General features: G+C 31.7%; 2 protein-coding genes and 1 long non-coding RNA gene across 4 annotated transcripts; all 3 read left to right on the forward strand.

Annotated features, from left to right (window-relative positions):
* Window positions 1-671: 671 nt before the first annotated feature.
* Window positions 672-10,203, forward strand: LOC126917193 (prohormone-2-like). Its single transcript, XM_050723812.1, has 9 exons — window positions 672-836; window positions 2,509-2,626; window positions 2,702-2,797; window positions 2,883-3,015; window positions 3,112-3,324; window positions 6,033-6,134; window positions 6,217-6,299; window positions 6,380-6,627; window positions 6,771-10,203. The coding sequence occupies exons 2-9, from the start codon at window positions 2,512-2,514 to the stop codon at window positions 6,855-6,857; spliced, it is 1,077 nt and encodes a 358-aa protein (XP_050579769.1). The 5' UTR covers window positions 672-836; window positions 2,509-2,511; the 3' UTR covers window positions 6,858-10,203.
* A 1,679-nt stretch (window positions 10,204-11,882) lies between these two features.
* Window positions 11,883-12,258, forward strand: LOC126917223 (uncharacterized). The gene is made up of 2 exons (XR_007710889.1): window positions 11,883-12,021; window positions 12,084-12,258. It is a non-coding gene; the product is annotated as an uncharacterized LOC126917223 (long non-coding RNA).
* Window positions 12,259-13,203: 945 nt separating this feature from the next.
* LOC126917209 (mediator of RNA polymerase II transcription subunit 19) lies at window positions 13,204-15,330 on the forward strand. 2 transcript variants are annotated; one of them, XM_050723854.1, is made up of 5 exons: window positions 13,204-13,372; window positions 13,506-13,736; window positions 13,834-13,990; window positions 14,075-14,174; window positions 14,267-15,330. In XM_050723854.1, exons 2-5 carry the CDS (start codon window positions 13,550-13,552, stop codon window positions 14,549-14,551), a joined length of 729 nt encoding a protein of 242 aa, XP_050579811.1. In that variant the 5' UTR covers window positions 13,204-13,372; window positions 13,506-13,549; the 3' UTR covers window positions 14,552-15,330. The 2 variants fall into 2 exon arrangements, with proteins under 2 accessions (XP_050579811.1, XP_050579810.1); XM_050723853.1 differs by having other exon boundaries at window positions 13,204-13,736.
* The last annotated feature ends 74 nt before the right edge of the window (window positions 15,331-15,404 follow it).

A 15,404-nucleotide genomic window follows, 5' to 3' on the forward strand; every position in this document is an offset into this window, starting at 1 on the left:
TCCACCGCTTGCGTTCGAGAGACAAAAGAAAGTACGGATTTGCGACGAGGACGAAGACAAGAAAAAACGATCCACGATATTGCTCGGAAAATATTCTTCCTTCAAAGATCGAATGAATTTCGGTCACAACATTGACTTTGAGAGAACACGTTCTAATTAAGAAGGATTATGCCTCATCCTGCTTTCCTCAATGAAAGCTGAATATCCCTGTTGTATAAAACTATCTTCACCTGTTTATGTACTGCTATAAACAATATAAAAAATTCTACTAAATCATCCTATCATAAAAGTTCCCTAAATAAAGCTTCCTTAAAATCTAGATGACATTATACGATGCCGGTTTTATTAAGTAGAATTAGGCTTAATCGAAACAAGATGCCACCGAAAAATTACCAGAAGACTTCTCCTCTTTAAATGGTGAATTCTGAAGATAATACACGACCAAGATGTGACATAAGAGACGATTTCAAGGATAGCCTGAGGATCTGGTCAGGTCATCGCGTGGGCAGACGTATTTTGTGGCACAATGGGAGTGTGTACATGTTCCGCGTAGAATGTCCATATAACCGTGCGCGTGTGCACGTCATATCACTTCGTAGAGACGCGGTAGGGGTTGCTTTCAGGGTAGGGGTGCTCGCCCACCAAGGTGGGGGTGGTTGATCGACCGTACCCTCTGCCAGTTTTCTAGTCGTCCTGCTCAGCCTCGACGTTCATTCTACGTTGATCAGCCGAACTCGCTAGTTCTCTGCATCTTTTGGAGAAACGCTCCCGTAAGAAGAAATCTTAGAAGACTGACCAGAGACCTAGAACGAAGAGAATAGTCGACGTTAAGTAAGGTGAAGGAACCTATCTTTCAATTGTTACATCTGGCCCTTTCCAATACTAATATTTTTGCTTGAAATTTGAATTACGACAGTGATCCTTCGATCGATTTAATTGGCCAACTTTCGTAAGATAAAGACCCGCTAAAATTGTGCGGGTATAAATAGGAGGGTAAGAATAGAAATTGTTCGATCACGACGATTTCTTATCAGCGATGTAACTATATTTCCTCGAACTTTAGTTCTAAAGATAAAAAGTTAATCTGATTTAAAGTTTCATTAGAATTTTGTTTCATACACGCGTACATTTAATGGTTTTAATTTGAAGATATCTTTAAATTATAACATGTTTGAAAAGGGTCTATAATTTCTAGTGTTAGATTGTTTGTTAAAAATTCGTGAAAATTGTTAAAACATATTTTATCGAGGCAAGTAATATTAATACCATACATGCGTCTGGATTTGTCAATGAAAGCACAGTCAATGAAATGTATTTTTAATTGCGAGTTGCATAGACGCGTATACAAACGCGATAAATGACTATAGTATTTCTAGACGCAACAAGTGTGCGATTTCTGGGTCTACTATATCCGGTTTAACTTTATTTCCTGGCCAGATTTAATTGCTCAATGCTATCACTAGCATCATATCACAAACTCTTTTTTGCATTTATTAAGCTTAGAGAATAATTATCACAGAATATATGATATTTTTTAAAATGAAGATAACAAAGATAAAACGGAAAAATAATACAAACGAGTGAATTTTTCGTGTAATGTTTAAATTACGTATGTATATATATATATATATGATTAAAACATCCTTTTGAACTTTGACATTTCAAACTAATGGAATGTCTATAACGAGTAGTTGATTATGAGTCATGCCTTTGCTGAGATTTAGTTAATTGCATATCTAATTAGCGAAAACTCTCGTGTATCGACGTAAGCTGATTGCGTGTATGTTGAAAAGCACATGTAATTGAATTATCAGTATTATTTGATAAGATTATAGAGATTCCAGAATCTGTTTTGGAGTGAGATTCCAGTTCACTTGCCATGAAACATACTAATAAACGATAAACTACAATTAATTCTACTTTAAACAACTGATTCATGTTTGTTCTTCAGACTGCTGTCAAATCTAATTTATTTTTCGCTATTAAGAAATTTATTATTTTCTCAAAATTGCGAAAAATTAGATACTATTATTTGCAGTAGAATGTAATTTAAATTGTTACTTTAACGGAAAAAATATTGAATCATCGACTATTCTTAAAGAAAAAGACTTATCATCTTTATGGGTTTAAATCTTTACGAAATCGTACAAACATTTACAATTTCCTATCGAACTTCCGACATGTATGTCCGTTAATTTTTTACATGCAATGGAAATAGATTCCTGACATTTCGCATTATGTGACATTTAAGCTTCTTTCATAGTGACCTGCTATCTTCATTTACCTCCGCTCGTAAGGGGTGTAAACTTCGATCTGTGCAAGAAGACAACACTTTATAGCAACCATACTTCCTCTAACTGCACCCTTAATCAATTTCACATTTGATTAAAGGGTTAATAAACTTTTGCGCATAATCAATAAAGAAATCTTTAATTTTATCTTTTTAATAAATCTCACAGATTAGTTAACCAAAGTTTAGGTCAATAATGAATCAATTAATTTTTCCAGATCATGTGTGACTGGGTGTGGTTACTAACTCTATATTCCCTCTTCGTGGTAGCACAACCTTTGCCAACAAATCTGGCAGAGGATGCAAAGAAGACTGAACAAACAATGAGACCAAAACGTAAAGCATATTATGTTTTCTGTAGTTTATAATACGATTAATGATTTGTTCACTAATAAAACGTTTTGGTTTCAGCTAAACGGGCACAGGAAATGTTGATGTACGGCAACCAACAGAATCGTCAGCCGGAGAATAAACCAAGCTCATCTTATTCGTCTACCGTGGAAAAGAGTAAGTATAAGTAAAGAGTAACCATTTTTAATTATTTTTAACACCTTGTAACTATTTTAATTTATAATTAATCTTTTAATCTAAGGAACTCTAGCTGCATCAGGACTAGGTGGATTGAAAGCAGCCCTTACCGAGAAAGAAAAACCATCTCATTCTAATGCACCTAACAACGCTCTCTACGACCGTGATTCCTTTTCTCCATTTGATAGAAATTACGAGTTCGTATTCTCAATAAATTAAAATAGTTCATTTTTTAAATTTCACATCAAAGTGAGTATTAACTAATGTATAACTTATTTCTGTTTCTGTTTCAGGGGATATGGAAAAATCCTGATGAACGAATTTGGATATGACATGCCTCAATGGGATGTTCCGTCGTATTCTCGTTACTACTTGAACGATGATCGTCGGAAGAGATCCGAGAAATCAACAGTCACCGGATCTACCACCATGAAACCGTCCACGACCACCTCCTTCCAGTCTCCAACATCTACTCAGCAATCTATGCAGGTGCAAGTAAAGAGAAGGTGAGTCAATCGTATTAATTTTTTGGCTATTATTATTAAACGGAAAAAAAGAAAATAAAGGAAAAAGTAGAAAATTATAAAAGGAATTTACTAAACAATTTAAATCTGATTCATCGATTGTTCGATCAATTGTCATACTATCTACTTCCTTCAGTCAGCTTAGAATTTCGTCAATTTGTGAATATCGTTTACGAGACATTTATATCATATTGCTTCTATTGTCTGACGTTGCGTTGCGATGAGATTAGGATGTGTTAGGGCGAATTCACCTGTAGAACAAGCTGCCTTGGGCAGAGTGAATCGACTCGGTAACCAGTCTGTAATTCCCACCCCTGCGAGAACTCACCCTTCCCGCCCTCTTGCTCGGGACATCCCTCTTTTTCTTCGACGTTTCTTCTGAATGGGGATGAGAGGGCTAGCGAGGGCGTTGCCCTCGGCAGAAACGGCGGTGGACTTGACGACCAAGCCGGTTCAATACGACTTCGAGAAGCTGTCCTTATCGAAGTTGATCTGCAAAGCATATAGGATTGGTTTTCTCCTGCCTTGATCTACAATAATTTTTAGGCTATAACGAAAAACTATATATACACATGAAATAGTATAGAATAATTGTAAAATATAAACACGATATTTTTCTTTCTTTTTTGTACTTTTCTTCTCTTTAACAACAGACTATATATATATACATTCGATAGTATAAGGAAACTCTAGATGTTCCGATTCAAATCGGAAGTCGATAGTTTCGTAACGAAGGCTATCGATGGTATTTATAGCGTTTACATAGAATCGTCATCGTTAAATAAGTGACGTAGACGACGACGCTGTACGATACGTCATAGAATGATCAATTACTTTGAAGTTCCTTACGTCAAACTTTTATTTTTACTCTCAAACGTAGTTACAAGTGTGAATCGCCTGACCTGTAAATAAATGTCACAGGTCACTTTGTGAACATGTACGCTAATACATTTATGGACGAGCTAATTTCCATTACATAGAAAAAATGATTTAAAAGTAGGCAATTCTTTAGATTGAACGTAATTCTAATATTTGATTATAAGTTGTTTTTTTACTTTTTAATATAAAAGATGGCTTTTACGATCAATTGACTCTTGGTAATAAGATTTTGTTGTCGGGCTTAATAATTCTATATCAATTTCCTTGGTTGCCAAGGCATCAAAGGAAAAAGGAGGAATAATTTGCAGGTATTGCGAAATCAATGTGACAGAACGCAGTAATGTTCACTCTGTTGGATATAGCACATTTTAAATATTGTACTTGAGTTACATTTCAATAATAGAAAAAGATACAAAAATTCGATATTAAATATTAATTAATTTATATTCACATTAATAAGGGAAAAAGTTAGTAAAGTATAAAGATCATATCGTTAGCGAATTTTATATATCTCTATGATATAGTTAAATTAAATTAGTTTAATTAAAATTTGCAAGCGATAATCAAAGTAACGAACTTAACGGTTGCAAGAACTAATAACGTAGTATGTACATATAGTAGGAAGAAAAAGTTATCCTCGAAAAAAGTTTTACATGTTCGACAAAGTGATCGCGTCAGCTGAAAAATTTTCCAATAAACTGCGCACGTTCACGAGAACGTGCAAATTCTCTCACAGCGATGTACGAACACGTATTATATGCACAGTTTGGCGCAGTCATCGAGACGTTCGATACTTGTGACGCAATAGGGTAGCTTTCCAGGGGTTGGGTCCACGAAAAGTTGAATGGAACCAGCCAGTAAAACTAGGTCAGACTTGACTATTACGAGAATAGGCTCCTAGTTAGCGCCGACTCCATGAGGTACAGTAATTCACGGAGTTTGTCCGGAATTTATATTCAACCAACTAAATTCAAACTAGATTCAACTTAACAATAGATACTATTGTTATCGGAAACTGGAAAAATAGAAATTCAGGTTTTGGATATGCAAAATATGGAACCTAGAATCATTAACTTTCGACCAGATGTCCACGAATCATTTTATTTCTTTCGTCCTTTTTCATAGATCAATTAAAATTTCAAATTAATTAATCGAAATCAATTATTTTTAACGTTATGTTTTGTTTGATCTGTATCTTTTTCTATTCAATTTCCCGCCATGTTAAAAAAGGTATTCACGATACATTTCGAACAGTTTCCCTGTTCTTTGTTTATCTTACATGAATGTATAATACCAAAGAAGTAAATGGAAAAGCTGAATGAAACCACCTGACGAGTCAAATCGTTTTGGCATATGGCCAACCAATCAGCTGATGATATTAGCCGGTTTCGTCATATCGATCATCCACAACAGAGGATGTACCAAGCATGCTCGGCGGACCTGACCTAGGACAAATCGTATCAGCGCAAACGCGTGCAGTGCAATCTCCTCGTCGCGTCGTATTGGCGGCTCAGTCGTCCTTTTGTTTGCTTTTTCCATTCAACGTACCTCGCGTACTGATGCTCAATGATACTGTGCACGCATGATTGCATTACATGCAATAAATGCGCTTTAAACTCAACTTCCATAGAAAATCGATATTGTTCAGAAATACGAACCTCGAATGATTGCCAGATTATCCGAATATCAATGAGAACTCTATCCGAAGATATATATATATATATATATATATATATATATATATATATATGATTTTACAAATTAATTTTTTTTATTTAAATATGTTTCAAACATGAATGTTGGATTTTCAGCGTCCCGACTTATCAGGAACCACGATTTAAGAGAGAATTGGATATTGACCCGCAAGATGTTTTAACACTCCTCTCCCTCTGGGAAAATGAACGCCACAAGCGGTAATAATAATATACATATATGCAATTAACTGTAAACAATATAAGTATCCTGGGTTTTAATTCAATTAAAATATCTTCATAGAAACTGGCATAAATATATGAACGATGAATATGAAAATGTAGACGATGAAGACAACCTTCTTGAAGAAGAAGATGCTCGAAACAGTAAGTCGAAAATATTTTAAAATTGAATGTATTGATATTGTTTTGATATGTTTAACATTCTGAATTATAACTTTGCAAAGTCATTCCTTGGATGGATTCTTCGGCGTACCCCCCTCGACATTACAGCGTAGAGTCTTTATCACCGGCAGATATTGGAATCGTTCGTACTCATCCATCCAGTTATTACGAACAATACGAGAATCAGTACGGGCAACAATATGATGCGACTTCTCAATACGGCAGTCCTCAGTTTGGTTTGGTTTATCCTCAACAGACTTACTATAATACCCCCGAGAAAAGGTTTATGGTCTCCAGGAAACGCTCGCAGGTAATACATCCGATGAACTCTAGAAACAATTCATTAATCTACAAATAAATGATCCTGAGAAATATAAAGTATATTTATACTTATAATAAAATTTACAAAATTCTTCGATTTAGAATCGTATTGGTATTTCATTCGTTTTACAGACGTACGATCCTTACTCCAGCGCGACTCAGTTTCAAATAAATCCCCAATCACGGGGATATCCATACCAACACCACCTGATCTACTAAATCGATATCAACTCGACGAACAGCAACAAAATTAGCACGAAACTATCGAGAATGTATTTGAAGAAAGTGAAAGATCCTATCGATGAAACACGGAAAGAGGGTAACGAACTGATGTTTTCGGACTCATGTATACGCAAAGAGGAACCAGACAAAAATTTTGGGCTTTCTTGGCGAATGTTCCCTCTCTGACGTCTTCTTCATTTGACTATTCTGTCTTTATTATGAACATAGCGGTACGTGCTTGAGAAAGACTACACTTATTTTAACAAATACGGTGCTCAGAAAGACTATTCATAGCTTACAAGAGTCTGCTGAAGAGACAATAGTTCTTTTGATTAACTTCTTAATCGTGTGGTCATCGATCATCGAAATGAGTAACAAAGAAAAATTTGCGTAATATTTTTTCAACATCTTTCGAAATCCTTCAAAAGTATTAAGAGAAGCCGATGGATATAGAAGCATCTTTGGTTTCAGTGTACTCTTGTATTTTTCCGCAGAAAACGATGAAACTTTAAGGCGCAAGAAAAAGGCACAACCAGCGCGATGACTGAAATCGTTGAAAACAATCGTAGTTATTCGAATCAAATTACCCTCAAACTTGGTTCACGACTTTTCTGACTGATTAAAAAGAGAGAAAAACGACGAATAGTTTTTTTCATGAATTAGCTCGAAGATAGACATAGCACCAGATCTGATAGATAAACATAGTAGGTATGAGAAAATGATTAATATGAAATGAAAAGATGAAACGATACTTCTAATTCGGTGACCTAGAAAAAGGTAGATGATTTCTTACCAAAATTTAGAGCGAAAGATGATGCTGAAAATATTTTATAACTTTCTCATTACGTTTCACATCTACGGATATGTATATCTTGTTATAAATATATATACATATACCTATAATATGTTGAAAAAAATGAACAAAATAACTGAAGTTCGATCAAGTTTATTTATACCACTATTATATATTTCAACCCCTTAATTTACTTTGCAAAAGGCAAGAGATAAATGTTAAAGGTACACAAATACATGAAATATTGAAGCACGTTGTATATTGAGTACTGCAAATATCAATTTGAATCCAATGAAATCGTCGGTATTTAGAGTTATAACAACATATCTTCTACTGGATTCATACCTTATATTCAACGTGCCGACATGACCGATAATTCTCAAGCCTCCCTTACTTTAAACATGATCGTCAATTAATTTTTCTAACCGTGTACAAAATACATAATCGCAACATTTATTGTCAATGAAGTATTGATGAGTGTCAATGCATATTTCAATGATATTCACTTCTATGGCTGACTAAATAACTTTCGAAAATAAAAATTTCACAACTCGATTGTAATCCTCGATGATTATCGCTTCCAGTTGTTTGACAAACATTATTGTTGAATGATACTAATAATTTCTATTACGAGTTGGCATTAATAGAAAGCAATCACGTTAACAATGTCTTATCGTGAAAGTATTTGCAAATTCAATAAAAATTAAAAGAAGATAAAATTATGAGATTTATCGAGTACGTGAAATTTTTGATTCTCGTCCTCTGCTGCGAATGTAAAGTGTAAAGCACCGTTATACCGATAATCCATCGTCTTACCATTGTCAGAAAAAATAAAAAAAGAAAAATACAGAAAGGTAAAAAAAAAAGAAGAGAGAAAGAAAAAAGTACATAAATGTATCTATACAAACTACACCGAGTGACATTTAATGTTCTTGTCGATCGAACCAAACACGGCCTTCCATAGAGCAAACGTTCCGAGGAGACTGAGTAATTTTTCCTTTTCGTTCCTTGTTGTTTGATCAGTATATGCTTAAAACGCGTATATAATAATATAACATATGATATTGTAACGGTAGGAAAAAGGAAAATCTAGCGGATGACTGACCGATCAATTGGACACGTGACGATCGGCACGAAGAAAATCTTTTGTGCTATATATTTTTGACGATCCTTTAGCGTGTAATTAGAATTACGTAGACTAAGTAATACCAAGAGGGAATGATTCAGTATTTACTACTTATTAACATGTAATTAATGTTATAGATAATGAAAAGTATCGATTATATATTGTGTATGATTAAAGGAATGTCAATCAATCGGGTTTGGGTTTGGGTTTCATTGATACGCCGTAATGTTTCGCAATCGAACAAGGTATTTACTCGAGAAATTAAACATTTTAACGGATAATTGTTTGAAAAATATCTCCAGATACTGTATTCTGTGCGTATTCTACAGCTACAACTTCTCTTGTTGAAACAAATTTATTATCTTGAAACTCTATTAAACCGTAAAACATTACAGTCGCGAGATTTTTCCTAATAAAAAAAAAAGAGGAAATAAAATTAGAATTATTTACTTTGTAATGTGACTGCTACCTTGACAAATTAAGGAGAAAAAAGAAGGAAATTTCGTTTTATTTTTGGGATGCCTATACTGAATCGTGTAATGATACTATATTCTTACTACAAATTAATCTTCAGACACCATATCTTTTTACAATAAGAATAACGAACTGTTAAACGTCGACGCTAGGATAGTATCGGTAGTATTATTACACTGAACACGGAACCATTCCTGAAGTGGCTTTTTTAAAGTCGACGGAATAAAAAGACAAAACGATTTAATATCGGCCAAAAAACCTGTTCAATTGTTACTGTGCGATATCAAAATGACGATCATTCCTCAAATTTTTCTTGTATTTAAACTATTTTTAATGCATATTCAGATCTAACGCATAAGAAGAAGAAATAAAGAAACGATATTTTAATGGCAAATTAAGAAAATTGTCGAGATCTACCGAACTTCTTGTTGTTAATCTTATAGAAATATATTCTAGCATCTTGAATTGTAATATTAACGTTTAAAGAAAAAAATATTATAAAAGATATTTTCGCTTGTGACAAATTTATTATAAAATTGGACATCGTGATCTATGGAAAGATGATAATGATAACATTCGAGTAAATTATAGCAACGTGTATTTCGGAAACAGTCGCGAAATTTTATGAAAGATTTTTTCAACGTTAACGATATGCCACCGATTGCTAATCGACTATGCAAATTATTGTAACTGAATAAAACGAAACTGTGTGTCAACTATGTTACTTTAAAATGAATATTATATACATATTATATCGTAAAACTTCATATCAACATTCAATTACATGTACCTACGTGTGCATTTTTAAATCAAAAAGTTATATCATTCGGCGTCGTAAGTATTTTTCAAACCCGTGGTGCTTTTGATTGAACAATAACGCATTATTGTAATTAAATTAAATCATAAAAAATAACAAAAAAAATAAATAAATAACTATATTCTACTTATAAGCGCATTCATCCTGGAATATTGTTTTATCTGCCTTTCTTTATTTAACCCATTCGTGCTCAATGTTTCACATACAACATTGAACTTTAACAAGTTATTAATTAACTAAATGATAAATATATTAATTTTTAGCAAAATTAATCTTAAATCTTGGTACATTACGCCTTCTTCATAGAAGCATAAAAAGATATATCACTTTTAAGATGAATCTCTTGAATCTTGAAGTTGAAGGGCTGAATCTTTTTTTGAAGAGCTAAATCTTCATAAAATTATATTTTTAATATTCATATTTTACTTCAAATTCTCACTTGTCCAAATCTCATTTTACACATTCACTTCTCGTTTTTTTAACTCATACATTCACAATAAATTGTAAAATTATCCAGGAAATATCCACATCGTGTGATGTTCTTCATATATTTCCCTTTATAATTATTGAAAATTACTAATCTACTATTCTAAAAATTGTATAGATAAAAGAAATTTCTACTGGGTGTTTCGCAGCTGAAAAAAATTTGATCCTCAAAAAATAACTGACCAAAATATTTGATTTCTGGTAAGGTAATGAAGAATGATGAACTGTTAAAAATGTCCCAAACATAAATTGTGCTTAAGATTTGAATTCTTATATCTCTAATGACATCATACTAAGAACAGTTATTACTATGTATATGCTTTAATGCTCTATTTTTACGTTACATGTCCTTGCTAAATATTGTTATCGTGATGTTGCTCGTGTACATTGTATAATTCGAAACATGTAAAAACAGATGCCTGACGAGTCGCACAGTGATACAGCTGCGATATCACTGCGACGTGGTATGGCATCGCAACAGTCTATTACGCGATTACCATGGACATAGGAATATATGCCCATGACGAGATTATGTACTTAGAAACATACATATCTACTATCTACATACTTACCTGTGACATTACAACGGTGTCGTGTCACTCATATGCATCAGATCATGAACAGATCTACGATCGGATCTACATCTTTTGTTTTATTTGTGCTAATATTAACCTTTAAATTCTTTTGAGCACCGTCGAATAAATGTTATAATAGTTCTGCGAGTTCGCCAAAATCGATAAATGACAATGTTAGAAATAATTACTAGTTTGTACCATTCATCACGTGCACATAACAAAAGAAGCGCTCTCTCAAATATAAAAATTCTTAACCACCGATTTTAATTAATAGAGAGTACGGTTAAATGCATCTAATATTAATTTTATAAATGGTTTTATTTAGCATGCAGATGTCGATTGTAGAAGACATGATTAACTCGTTTGAATATTGCGGTTCAGCATAGTGACACAGAACTTATTCAATTGCTTTGCAATCACCCATTAACATTAAAGCAGAAACCTATGATTAAATTATTAATATTGCATCAGTACAATGAGTAAATTAGTGATAAATGAGTACAATCGATTTAAAAGTATTCATAAAATTGATGGAATCAAATTTCTTCGCAGAGCTATTGTTTTATTCATGCCAAATCGAATTAAATTTCATTAGGTTTACTTCTTAAAGCTATTTTGTGTACATGGAAGGTATGGGATATAGAAATATATGGTTTTCTATTTCGAAAAATTGCAGATACAACAAATTTTATGGGTTTACACAAGCCGTTATATATATCACCTATATATCACCTATGACAGAAAATTTGAAATTGATTACGTTAGTAACTGTGAAAATAAAATATTTATATGACATTTTTAAATTAAGTTTTAAATCTTGAAATTATACAGTTATCTTATTGAGAAATGAGCAAATCAAATCGGACAAACAGACCCGGTCATATACCAATGTATGTAACTTTAATGTATCGTAATATTAATATTGCACAATTAATACAAAACTTACTTTCAGAGGAAATAAAAATACACAGGATACTAACCATCGATATTATAAAGAATTTTATGAACGATTAAATTTATCTATCGATGATTATGTAAATATAACCTTTCTACGGTTTACTTATATACAACAGTAATTTAAATAAATTTATGTGAGTAAAATATGAAATAAATTCTGTATTACATAACATACATTTTTTATTTTCTACAATTATAGAAAAAAAAAGATACCAATCAGAAATATACTGAAAAAATATATCGAAAGAAAATGTTTTACATGCATATACTCTTCAAATATTTCTTTAAGAATCAAAGTGATATGAATAAAAAGATATTATTTCCTTTAGTAAAACATATACGAAAAGGACAAAAATAAGTACAAATATAAATTTATATAAATTTATCATTTTTTTTACTAAACTTTAATTATATAGTACTTTAATTTTGTCGAACTTCTTAATCATGTAATTTATGATAAGTTTCCTTTGCTTATAGTTTCTTATCTATATACATAAATACTCTGTATATCTTTTGATCTAGGATCAATTGTGTACAGAGTATAGATTTTTGGGTGTATTATATCATATATTAATATGAGAAAATAAAAAATAAGAAATTTTTGAACAGTACATTGTTTCGATAATAAATGAAGATGAAAGAAATAGTTTATTAAGGTTAGCACACATAAGTTTATCTATAATGTTTACATCAGTATATGCATAATTAAGTACTGTAATAACATAAAACCTTGATTAACTTTTTCTTTGAAAACTAAAAATATGGATCTTTGTTACAAATAATAATAATTCTGTTCTATATATACTGTGTAAGAACATAGACTAGGAATAAAATAGACGTAACACCCAATTCATTTTTGTGTTGCATTGCTTCAGGGGTTTAGGTCCGTCTTATCGTTCTAATGTAATTTTCGACATTATCGATTCAATGTAGAATGAAATTATATTTATAATCGAACATTGAAACGAAATTTTAATATGAAATTATATATAACATATACGATAGAATACTAAAACTTCCATTTTTTTGCATGATCGGTATTTCAGAACATGAGACATGGAGTCTCGTAGTCTCATATGATATCACGTCTATTCTGTCCTTAGTCAATGGTAAGAAACCAAATAAGTAATGAGACAAGATGCTAATAAAACTATCACTTAGCGTCTTATTTAGTTTATGGAAGAGTAGATTGCGGTGATAATTCAAACGTGTAATGTTATTACACGTATTTTGTACAATTGAGTTAAAGGAAATTAGAAGAACATTAAACATATTGTAGACTTAGTATGTGATTTGTAGTATATGTTCGTTGTACATTTTATGATAGTAATCAGTTGTTTGAATCTTTTAATGCACAGTGTAAACATATATCGGTTCACCAAAGAAAATTTTAACTATCATTAATGCTCTCTACTAGGGCCTATTAATTATAGTGAAGCTGTCATGAAGTAAAATTAAAGGATGATGATGGGCGATCAGTTTCGTAGCAAAGTGGAGCAATACTCACCAAAGTCATCACCCAGGGGTGCACGATCCCCTGTTGTTTCACGTCAAGATTCAACGGGGACTCTTAAGACAACCATTTCCCTGGGTAAAAATCCTTCCATTGTACACAGTGGGCCATTTTACTTGATGAAGGAACCCCCAGGTATATCAACATTTTGTTTCGATGTGTTTTAAACAATTATAAATCATAACAATTATAATCATAAACAAATATATAATTTGTTATTAAAATTTTCTAGGAGAAAGTGAACTCACTGGGGCAACAAATTTAATGACCTATTATGGGCTAGAACATTCTTATAGCAAATTTAGTGGGAAAAAACTAAAAGAACAACTTTCATCGTTTCTTCCAAATTTACCTGGAATTATAGATAGACCTGGTCATTTGGATAATAGGTACATCAATATAATTTTTTATGTATCATATTAGACAATATATTTCAGATACTCTATAATCATTATTATAACTTCGTATTTCAGTTCATTAAGATCTGTAATTGAAAAGCCTCCAATAGGAGGAAAAGATTTAATACCACTAACCAGTGTTCAGTTAGCTGGTTTTCGTTTACATCCTGGTCCTGTAAGTAAATGCAATTATATTATAACACAAAAGTTAATTAAGTAATTAAAATACTCAAATAACAAGCATAAAAAGCTTATATATTTTTATAGCTACCGGAGCAATATCGTTATGTTAATCAAGCTCCACAAAGAAAACACAAAAATAAACATAAAAAACATAAACATAAACCAGGAGAAGTACCTAGTGGTCAAGAGGCAACAGCAACAGATATTGGCGGTTCAGATACCCATGAGAAAAAGCATAAAAAGCAAAAACGACATGATGAAGAGAAAGAAGCTAGAAAAAAGCGTAAGAAAGAGAAAAAGAGAAAAAAACAAAAACACAGCCCTGAATATAGTGGTGGTTTAACACCATCTCAGCATTCCAATTCGTGATCTTCAATTTCACCTTTTCTGTTTATATCTAACATTTGATTTAACATCACAATTTTTGTAGAAAAAATCAAATTTATCTTTTTCATTAAGAATAACATACATGTATAGGTAATTATCATATAGAATATAAGTTATGAACATATTATTTTTGATCAAGGAATTTTTCGATTATTACGAAGTTATACATACTATAAAATCTATTTCCATTATTCGTGCTTTTCAAAATATGATACCTGATTTTTGATAATGAAACTTTAGTCTTTCTTTTACTGTGTTTAAAGATGTAAAATTTTTTCCTTAGAAGATTGTATACTATTAGTATGTACCATAGAATCAATGATATAGGAACGTATTTATATTTACATATATAGGTACGAGATACACATGTTGCAATATATACTATTCGATTCATTGGGTCTATCAATTTTTCACAAGCAAAAGTTAATTTCAGCAATAGCCGTTTTGATAAAAAAGTGGCAAATCCTTATAAATATTAATAAATTTAGTTTATTAATAAATTATAAGGTATAAACATGGACGAATTAGTAATATGAAAATATTGGTGTATTATTGTTGATGTAAATATTATATATATATATATATATATATTAAAGAAGGCAGCAGTAATGTTACTGTATTAAATATGTTTTTTATGATGATTCTTAAAATGTTATCAAGTTTGTTCAAAAGTAAAATCTAAATCATGCATTGTATCGAGAATTTAAAGCATATGTAGCATTATGATACGAAATTAATAAAAAAATCATGAAATATAAAAATGTCTATTTTTTGTCTTCTTTCCCTTATGAAAATTTTTGGCAAAATATTAAAATTATTTGTGAAACATCTTTCA

The sequence above is a fragment of the Bombus affinis genome, chromosome 6 (genome assembly GCF_024516045.1).
Source record: "Bombus affinis isolate iyBomAffi1 chromosome 6, iyBomAffi1.2, whole genome shotgun sequence".
Lineage (NCBI taxonomy): Eukaryota > Metazoa > Arthropoda > Insecta > Hymenoptera > Apidae > Bombus > Bombus affinis.